This window comes from Cryptotermes secundus, unplaced genomic scaffold (assembly GCF_002891405.2).
Source record: "Cryptotermes secundus unplaced genomic scaffold, Csec_1.0 scaffold1025, whole genome shotgun sequence".
NCBI classification, from domain to species: domain Eukaryota; kingdom Metazoa; phylum Arthropoda; class Insecta; order Blattodea; family Kalotermitidae; genus Cryptotermes; species Cryptotermes secundus.
In genome coordinates this window covers 1,080,675-1,091,385 of record NW_019730118.1, presented here as the reverse complement: position 1 = coordinate 1,091,385, position 10,711 = coordinate 1,080,675, and the positions used below count along the sequence as shown (strand labels likewise).

The 10,711-nt window shown below is 39.2% G+C and overlaps 1 protein-coding gene across 4 annotated transcripts in view; it reads right to left on the bottom strand.

The window, feature by feature from the left end:
* Window positions 1-188: 188 nt before the first annotated feature.
* The window catches only part of LOC111866271 (transmembrane protein 65), a 45,685-nt gene continuing 35,162 nt past the window's right edge, over window positions 189-10,711 (bottom strand). For all 4 annotated transcript variants that reach the window (XM_023855058.2, XM_033752181.1, XM_023855059.2 and 1 more), the window contains 2 exons: window positions 3,772-3,975; window positions 189-1,573 (listed from right to left, as the gene is read on the bottom strand). In XM_023855058.2, the coding sequence (XP_023710826.1) occupies window positions 1,472-1,573; window positions 3,772-3,975 (306 nt within the window). In that variant the 3' untranslated portion in view covers window positions 189-1,471. The remainder of the gene's footprint in view (window positions 1,574-3,771; window positions 3,976-10,711) is intronic.

The following is a 10,711-nucleotide window of genomic DNA, read 5'->3' as shown; positions in this document are numbered from 1 at the left end:
GATATTTTATATTATTTTTTAAAGTGAACAGTGCACAAGTTATGGTAGTAGGTTTAAAAATGCCGGTCCCCAGGGTGATTTAAATGTTTAAACCACTGGTCCACAATGTTTTAATGTACTGTCCTGACAGTGATTCAGAATGACAGAGGAAAATAAGGTCAGCCAATCCTGGCAAAGACAGAATCCAGTTCATAAATACAAGCCAGACATGCATTACCACAACAGCCGGACTGTATATGTAAATGCCTAAATCTATACAAATGAATTTCATACAAATGTAATGAATATATTATGTTTTAACTCCAAATTCTGCAATGAACATTTTCCAAATATCTACTATTAAGTATGACACCACATCTTTTACAAATACTACAAGGAAATCAGCAGACTCCTATTCCTTAATATGAAAAGATCTTAATAGATGCACAGTATTGGAATGTCATTTAAATAAGTAATCTGTTGGTTATGTGTAATCAGTTACAATGTGCCTTGCTATAAATGTGCTTTGGAATACATGTCATGACTTCAATTCATCTTGTAAGAGGCATTTTGAGCCTTATTTACATTTATTTTAAGGGTAAACTGTAACAAAAAATAAAGTTTCTCTTATTCCATACAGAAAATTTTTGAGTTTACAATGAAATCTGCATAAAGAATCAGAATTCATATATTAAACCAAAACTAAACACTGAAACAATAAATGTGCTGCCACTTACATTAGTTCAGCTAATTTAGTAACTTAAATATATATTTCTTCTTGGCCTCTTAGGAGTAAATCCTGCATCCAATGACTAAGTGAAATAACACAGTCAGGTAGGCTATGTCTCTTTATATCTTTCTTGGAGGCAATTGAATTTTGACTTTAGTAGTCTAAGTAACTAACTAACCAGTTATAACAAAAAAGTCACTGGTTAATACTGTAAACCCTGTGAACAAAAGCGATTACTAAGTGAATATAAAATTTGCCTTACAAAGAACATACTCCATGCATTAAAATACACATCTATGTTCATTTTACTGACATACTGGTTTATAAAATGTTTATGTTAAAAGTCGAAAGCATCTTTCTGTAGGCAAATAAAGATTTTGGTAGATCAGTAATAAATTTCAGAAAAGTGAGCATAAATAAAATAATGAGGTCTTGTTATGAATAATATTATCACTATGTATAGCCAAATATATTGCTTAATAGGAAGGCATTTAAGATTACATCAGAGAAGGCATACAAGTTCAATGCACAGATGCATTATAAAACGCAAGTCTTTATGTGTAGTTGTCAATGTATAAAGAATTGTAAGAAATAAGATACTGAAATCCACACCAATATAAAATACCACTTTTCACTACCTGGTATGAAGAAATGTGACTTACAATGGTTTCTGTATTTACGTTATGTGTGTTTATAAATTACAGGAAATGCCATGAGTTATCTACAAGCTGATTTCTATTGTCTGCTGAACAACACACAACTTCATGTGGGCTCATCTTCATTTGATTCATCTTTCTTCTTTCCAAGAAATAAAAGAGGTATCATTCCAAGAAGACACCCAAGTGTTACACCCAAAGCCCTTCCCTGAAAACAAAATGGTGTTTATATTAAATCTGAAGAAATCACAAAATGGAGGATGTTCCAAATGTATGAAAAGCATTAGAGATCACAAAATATCTGAAACAGAGATGAGAAAAGTAGCCTGTGGAAAAGCTCCATCTGGCCTGCAACAAGGACATTTGGTTTTGTGTGATGTGTTTTACTTTTGTGTGATGTGTGTTATTTGTGTGTTGTGTCTTATTGCAATACCACTGCCACCAGGGAAAACCACATTTGCAGTTTAAATAAATAATATCAGTTATCAATTTTTGCCTTTCAAATGTTTAATGTAATAAAAGCAAAGGGCTAGTTAGAGAGACCAAGTGATGGAAGATACATAAAAGAGAGCATGGAAAGAGTGCACATAGATACGAGAGAAATGCTTACTGGAGGACAGGGTAGTTCACACAAGGCTTTGTCAAAAGTTGACCCATCCTAGTGATAGTGACATAGGTAAAAAAAAAAAAGGGTATCCCTGTACCAAGCCGTGGAAGCCCATAGGGTTGTGAGATGTTGAAGTTCCCATATTTTCTAGACAATCGGCTCAAAGATGGCGGCAAGGTTGTCAGCCCTATGCGCCGACCGCCCTTTACATTCCTGGTACTCATTTCTGTTAGAGGCTGAGTCAACCTCAGGGCCACAGTGCCGCTGGAAGGATTAAGTCAATTGAAAAGAATCCAATGACCTCATCGGGACTTGAACCCACGACCTTCTGGCTTGTAGCATAGCACCTCAACCAACTATGCAAATCAAGATTCAATTTAATAACACCAATCAGAGTTTAGGACATCGTGTCTGAATTATGTGCTAATAACGTTATTTTTCTGTCTTGCTGTATCTATAAAGTAAGTTTAATCAATGCATAAAATTTACAAACCTATTTACTAAATTTTCAAACTGATTTCTCCCTGCAAGGCTCTCTTGCTCATGGTCACTTTGAAGTATCTACCGATGGTCCATTAGCAAGAATTACCACTTAGAAGACTGGATGTCCTTGGACTGGCCACTCTGCTTCAGCATAACTGTACTAACAGGAATTCTGCCTCATGATGACCTAATTCTTCTACTTTCTGACACAGTCAGTTAATGCTTTGGAATTCATTAGTATGCAATATCACAAATTTTATGACTAGCAATATTTCAAGCACATCCTAATTTCGTGTATTGACCATATTGTCATTTCTAGTACATATAACATGAATCAGTTGGCTCATGATACAAGTACCACGGAAGGCTCCAGTAAATATGATAATGAACTTCTGGTTTCTATAAAGGTTGGGAAATTTCACAATGGCCAACTGATGCTTCACACCGATTCACACACTTCAGACAGTGGCGCAGTAAGGCAGGAGGGAAGGACAATACTGGGCACCAAATACAAACTACTGTACAGCAAAACAGCTCTGTCTTGGAAACTGTTCGGAATAGGGCACATATACACTTTTTTACTTAGAATGACCAATACTATGATCTCCTAGAATACTGACGTTTCTTCCTGGGACACCCTGTATAAATAAACAGCAGTGGAAAGGTACACTCCAGTTCTGTATACATATTGTCCATATCTGTTCTTTGCTATTTTGGATACTGCACTGCCCTCATATTTCTTTTTTGCAGATAAAAATCCGTTGTTATAAAACTTGCTTCGCTACAGACATTATCAAAAGATCATTTAAACTGAGCAGTGATGATGAACCACTTCAATGAATACCACAAGTGGCACATTGACAGAACTGCTGGCCATGCAATATTTTTTTCAAAGTAATAAAAAAAAATTGAGCCCTAAATCAATAACAAAATTCTAATTTATGTGTGGATGAGAATGAAATTTACATTGGTGTACACAGAAATTTTGCCTCAGACTTTCACATGCAGACTTAAGGTTTAACCCTGAAAAAGATGCTGTAGATATTAATGAAATATATTTTCTGACACACATTATTCTGTGTGATGATAATGAGCAAAGTTAAATTCCGGTTAATGTAATACAGCAGTTGTATCATTCAACACAAACCTACACTACATTCTCTTGATAACTTTAAATGTACCATATTTAACCCAAATCCATTTAGTAGTTTCAAAGCCGAAACAATAGATAGCTGAACTGAAGAACACAGCATGTGTTGTGCGTATTCAATTTATGCACTCTGTACCAAGGATGTACAAACAGTTCACTGTCGTACCATGTTGGCAGCACGTCGAGAAGATGGCATGTCCAATTGTATCGGGGATAGCTTCGGTGGTCGCATGCCAATGCGAGCTGCCAGCCTCTCAACATACCAGGCAGAACCTATGCCCATTATGTCTGAGATAGTGTTTCCCAAGGCAGCAGCGGCCATTGTGGAGAGCACCATGACACTGCCAAGCATCATCTCAATCTGCTCACCCTGAAGAACAAATCAAGCATCTCATTTACTAAAGCCAAAAGGGAGAAAGTACAGGTACTCCATAATTTTGATATCAAACCCAGGACCTCCTGAATACAAAACAGAGTTAATAACCAATCAAACATAATGACTGGTCATTTCAATAATTAATGGGGATCATTTTAATATTATATAGATGGTGCAGACCTTTCTTATTTCTTTCCACTCATCATTTGTTCTATTTGAAGTTTCACATACTGTGTTCTAACCCAATAAATATGGGGGCAGAAGAATCTAATGACAAAACAGAGGAAGTAATATTGCAATACCTATTGGATATTCCTTTTTAGCTGGCTTCAAAATGGCAAGAGGTCTTAGTGGATATGTAGCCTGTATGTTTTTGGTGAGTCCCTCCTAAACTTTAGAATACCCTAGGTGATTTTTCAAGAAAATCCATATTATCAGATCATCAGGTGTTATTCTGACAAAGAATATTTTAACCGTTTCCATGCTATGACCAGACATGTAGTTTAGAAGCACTGGCCCCATTGGTCTGGTTTCACTTGGTGTTCAAGAAGAACGGTGAAAGAAATGTTGACCTCATTTTCTCACTTAACACTACTTAATACCTATAGCAATATGCAGTTGAATGGTTATAATTCTGCCTTCAAGTTTGGAAGGGTTTTCCTAATCTCTCCAGACATGCTAGGGCAGTGCCTTAAATTAGGTCATGACTGCTTCTGTCCACATCCTGGTATGAGTGTCAAAAAAATCAGATATCCCAAGAAAAATATATCCAAACTCAACTATGTTCACCAGAAATCCATGTGAACTGTGCTGCTGAACATGGGGGAAAGGCCTGTTACATTTGTTTGGAACATGTAGCATGTGATGACAATATCTTCAGATGCAAGTGACTAGTACATTCGATATCGAATGTTACTTATAAAATTAAAATTTGCGAGCTATCTACTCTCCCTTCCCTTACAATGTACTAGCATAAAGCCCACTGAAAATGAAATGGGAAATTGTTAAAAAAGAACTTGGTCAAAAATATACAAAAACAATAGCTTTAGAAATTCTTAAAAGACAGCTAATTTAATACTACGATAACCTTAATATGTGTTAAATGATGCTGCTATCTAGAGGAAACACTTCTGACAAAGGCAAACAGATATCAGAAAAAACATGTAAATTCTCCTTTTCTTCAATTTATTTCTGTCACCACCTGACCAAGTTGTGAGTGAATGATTTGGACCTCTGATGCAAAACTGACATTGACAAACACTTTACATATTTTGATAACTACCGTTATTTTGACATTACCATCATACATCCAATTTTTCAGATGTAAAGTAATGCAAAGCTGTCCCTGTGCTTAACTATTAAGCACCATGCCACAAAAGAGTATGTGGGAGTGGATGTACGAGTATAGATCCACATTTTCTTGACCTCAACACTAGCTGGAGGTGGGTGGTCAGCTTCACACCCAAACTTTTCCGGATGTACATTTTAAAATCTTCAGTTGCATTAATACACATCCAAGCATTATTCTTAGTGATCAAAGATACATATAATAAATGGGTGGATCCTTCGAAATAAACAATTCAGACCTCTGACTATAGCTTCAATGGATAACCCCTCGAATGATCCACGCCTTTATCTTAAATCGTGATTTTAGGGCATGCGCGCTGCTAATATCATCATTTTTGTTATGGACGAAGATGGAAAATGCAATGCCGACTGAAGCATTGATGTCTCTCACTGGTGAATGGCGAAAACACAGGATGACGCTATACCACGTCTGCACTCTTCTGGTATTCACGAAAGAAGGTGTTAGCTGTTTGCTGTTGCCCGTGACATCAGTCTTACGGCTATTGTAACGTAAGGCCTTTTACACACGACGCCACCACGAATTTTGGTGGCGCTTTTTCTGGTAGCGAGAATATTTTTTCTCGCCACAAAATACGCCACCAGTCATGGATCAGTCTCAAAATGGAGTTGGAAGAGGCAGGCGCTTTAATCTTGTTGTTCTCCTGTTTGCGTATAAGCCCTAAAAAACGGAGATTTTGGATACACCTAATCTTAAAGAGACCGATCAAGGAGAGTTCTTTTTCTACACATTGTACAGTGACCTTCGACAGAATCCCGACAAATTCTTCATTTTTGCGCGCATGAGCATCGCATCTTTTGATGAGCTGCTACAGTGTATGAAATAAAAACTGACTGGTGTGGACACCAATATGAGAGACAGCATACCACCGGAAGAAAAGCTCATGGTCACATTGAGGTAAGAAGAAATTTGACCTTCTTATAGGTTAATTTTAATTAGCTTTATTTTTTGATTGAAACTAATACAGCTTTAGAAATACAAAATTAAAAAGAACATGTTTTTTTTTGCATTGATATTTTCAATTTCAGAGTCACAGCTGTATTGGGTTCCGGGAGTCAAAGTTCGATAGCTCTGCTTCGGCACTCATTTTAACGCTGAGTTTGAAGGAACAACACACTTCACAGAACACAATGCAGAAACGTCTTGCCGCACTCACAGTCGCGTCTCGTGTGAAGACCTCATATAACACAATGGACTGAGGTGGTGGCGCTGCCAAGCTGGTGGCTCGAAAAATCGCGTCCTTCCGCCACCAGCCGTATGGCAGCGCTTCCAGGGGCGCCACAGCCACCACGTGTGAAAGCTTTCATTTAAAGTTATTTGCTGACACGGCCGCGNTCTGCTTTTACCGTTCTCACGGTCTTGTCGCTTGCAGATTTCTTATACTTTTTCTTCTACCCTGAAGATGGAGGCGATACGTTCCTCCGAAACGTCGGTTAACACCACTTATACACGGTGCCAAATCCCAGAAGACTGCTTTCTTCATAGTCACCGCCGTGAAAGCCTCAAATCTTATATAGAGGAGCTGTTGGAAACTGTTTTCTACGTGGTCCGTGCCCAGATATTATAACTGAGACAAGTTTGGAAGTTAGTTCTGTACGGGAGTCTGTGAAGAAAGGACTTGAGCGCGTGAAGCTGAAGAATCTCCACTGCATGCTGGAGAAGACTTAACGTGTAAAATATAGAAATCAGCGATAGTGCTATAGTTATTTGTAGTTACGACCTGTAAGTTGTCAATAAATCCAATCCACACCCCGTCTACAGTCAGGTATACACGTGACAGTATAATAAAGTTCATAAGTAAGATGTGGAAACGTCGGAACCGTGTGCTTTTGTCTCTTCTGCTGCAATAAACCGTCATTAATTAGTCTTTTACCTTTGAATCCTACAACAGCACAAAAAAAACTCTTAGCTGGAATATGAACTCCAAAGGAGTTAGGCGACGGACATCTGGACTACTAGCAGAATCAACAAAACTGTAGTCTAACACATGAAAAACAAACTTCGTGGCTTTTAGTCCGTAAGCGAACTATACCGACCGAGCGACCGCCGCTTGCCGACGAAGTTGGTGCCAACTTTTGTCTATAGAGGGTGTCGCGTGATTAGCGCAACGGCTTCCCACGGCCGTTAATCTCAGTTTTCAAGACCGGAGCCGCTAATTTTCCATTCATGTAGCGCCTCAATTATCCTCACGAGGCTGAGTGGACCCCGTTCCAGACCCATCACTTCTCAGAAAATCTGGTAGCGCCGGAAATAGAACCCGGGACCTCTGGATCTGTAGCTAGGAACTCTTGGCCACTAGACCACAGAGGCTGTCCAGTCTAACACATTACACACAAAAATTACTCAGATTGCAACAGATGATGGAAATGCTCTGTTGTTTTTGTTCTTGTTAGCGTATGTCCAGTACAGATTTCATCCTCGACCTCAGCCACTCTCCACATAAAAGAGGAACGAATTGAAATACCGAGCACTCACTGAAGGGAAATTGGATGAAATCGGGGCTAGGCTTACTCTATTTGAGAATCGATCAGACGCCCTGCACACGAGACGGGGTTTCGAGTTTCAGGTTTATTCTACGTGTATTTCCAAATAGAACTCCAACTCTTGAACGAAAATTTTTACGGAGGTGGCAGTAATGCATTAATAACAACAGATAGCGTTTCCAGCATCTACTGTGTTGATTTTCTACGCAGTTATTATAAACTGTTAAGTCTTTTAAACACTGTCGAGGCAGAGAACATTACTGACGTTTCGGGAGTACTTGCTGCCCTCTTCAAGGTCGAAGTGACGACAAAGATTAATTCCGACATCGATGGTGGCCAACAGAAACTTTAGTCATGATGTGACTCTCTTAAGTGGCCGGGCGAAATGGTCACGGGCCAGAATTAAGTTTATCAAAGATATTTTACAGCTTGGCCGTTATCATGTTGGCTCAATGGCGGCGTGGAGACTGTCTTTTGAGGAGCGAACAACTGCTCAAGTGGTGCTAGCAATCTGAGAAAGCAATTAAAGTGCACAATACATTAAGAAGTAACTTCAGATCTGAACCTTTGTTAGAAGAGAGAGAGAAAAAACAACTACATTCGAGAATTGAAGAAACCGCTGCTGCTTCTTATAATTTATAATTGTCTTTATGTCCATTAAAAACTCCGTGGCTTTAGTCCGCAAGCGAACTATACCGACTGAGCGACCGCCGCTTGTCGGCGAAGTTAGTGCCAACTTTAGCGGTTAGAGGGTGTCGCGTAGTCAGCGCAACGAATCCTCACAGCAGTTAATGTCGGTTTTCTAGACCGGAGCCGCTATTTTTCCATTTAAGTAGCTCCTCAGTTATCCTCACGAGGCTAAGCTTTATGTCTATTAACATAATAAATAACTGTACAACAGCAGTTATTTATTATTATAGTACGACAGGTTTCAGTCCTTTAGATAATCTTTAGGTCGCTACAGTTTACAAATGAAACCGAAAATTAGAGAGATGTAACGCTATTAACATTCAGTGGGAATGGGACTCAATTTTACATGCCGTTATTAACACGCCAGAGGTTGTTAATATGTATATATCATTAAAATTACAATTTCACATTAATACACAACAGTAAGCAAACATAAGTTCGTTGCTGCTTCTTTGAAATTACCCAAGAAACCAGTGCAACTATATTAAACAGCCTGAGCTACTAAATCTAGTATTCATGGTTTCCTGATGGCTGCTGGTTACAAGATGAACTTCATCTACTGAGAATGATGACAACTCAAATTTGTGAGTTCTGTGAATCTACTTTAGAGCATAAAGTTGAATGCGTTCTATGTCATTCATACCACAGGCGACCTTAATGTCCATTTGTTTCCGATTGCATTATTGCAAAGTAAATCAAACTGCAGATTATTTATCAATATACGCTATTTTCGTTTAGTATTCGCAGCATAAAAATACGTCAAAATTGTGGGTCTAAATTCGTCAGTTTAAGAACGTTAAAAATTGTAATTTAACCTGTTTCTTCTATGGTTGTGAAACTTGGTCCTTAAATTCAAACACATAAAACAACAAAAATAAAAATTCCTCGTCCCCCCCCTTACCAGGAAACAATATATTGTCACGTGTTGGGTGTGTCACGCGACAAATAACTTTACGTGGGCCTCGGATTTAGCGAATTTTTATTGGACACTCAATCTTACACACCTTACAATTATTATTACTCGCAGTGTCGCTTGACTTCTGGCGACTAGGTTCCAACTGTATTTGACCGTGGCTGGATCTCAGTTCTCTAACTCGCAAGGTCACGGTGGAGGTATTCTACCCGGCCTCCACACGGGGGATAATTTAATACAAAGTCAAAGTCACATTGCGACTGACGGTCGGTCGGTCAGTCAGTCAGTCAGTAATTCTTGGTGTCGAGCCCCATTAATTGCTGTTTCACAGTTACGAGAGGATGGGTCTGTATTTTGTATATGCTGCTGGTCCTTGCCAGCGCAGTTTTTTCGGGTCCGAATCCCACGGGATTCGTGACCGTATTTTACTGTCTCAGATTTGAGACTTCCCTTTTCGTCACCTCCTAGTGGAGAAGTGTATCAGTTTATATATCCCTGTGGGTATGCCTAGCGACCTGTATTGTGGTAAATGTATATGAAGCCAGTCAGAAAATATTGTGTCAATCTAATACAAAGTCAAAGTCACACTGCGACTGACGGTCGGTCAGTCAGTCAGTAAGTCTTGGTGTCGAGCCCCATCCGTTGTTACTCAACGGCCTTCTGTTGTTCATCCCCGGGGAAACGCGTTCGTTGTTTCGGCATTGTCTACGCAACGGCTCGCTGTTATTGCGTTGCCGTGGAAGTGCCTATTCCAGACGCGTTACAATATACTGAAGGCGTTTAAGACCAGAGGTCTGAAGAGAATATTCGGATATGACAGACAGGAAATAACAGAAGGGTGAGGAGAGCGCAATGAACTACATAATCTGCGCTCTTTATATAGATAGGCCTACATTATTAGAGTGATCAAATCGAGGAGGATGAGATAGGCGAGGGATGTAGCACGCAGGGGAAAAATGAGGAACAGGTTAACATTTTTCGGAAAGATGCTACATGGGAGACAGGTGTAGATGAAAGGATAATATTAGAATGAAAGAAGTAGGGTTTGAGGATGTGGGCTGGATTCATCTGGCTGAGGAGGAGGTATAGCAGCGAACTCTTGTAAACACGGAGATAAACCTTCGGGTTTCATAAAAAATTTCTTGGCCAGCTGTGAATCTGTCAGCATTACAAGAAAGACTATGTAAGATAAAGTTGTCCTTGTGCTTAACCAACTAAGCATTACGCCATGAAGGCGTATGGGAGAGTGAATGTAGAGACCCACATTTTCTTGACCTC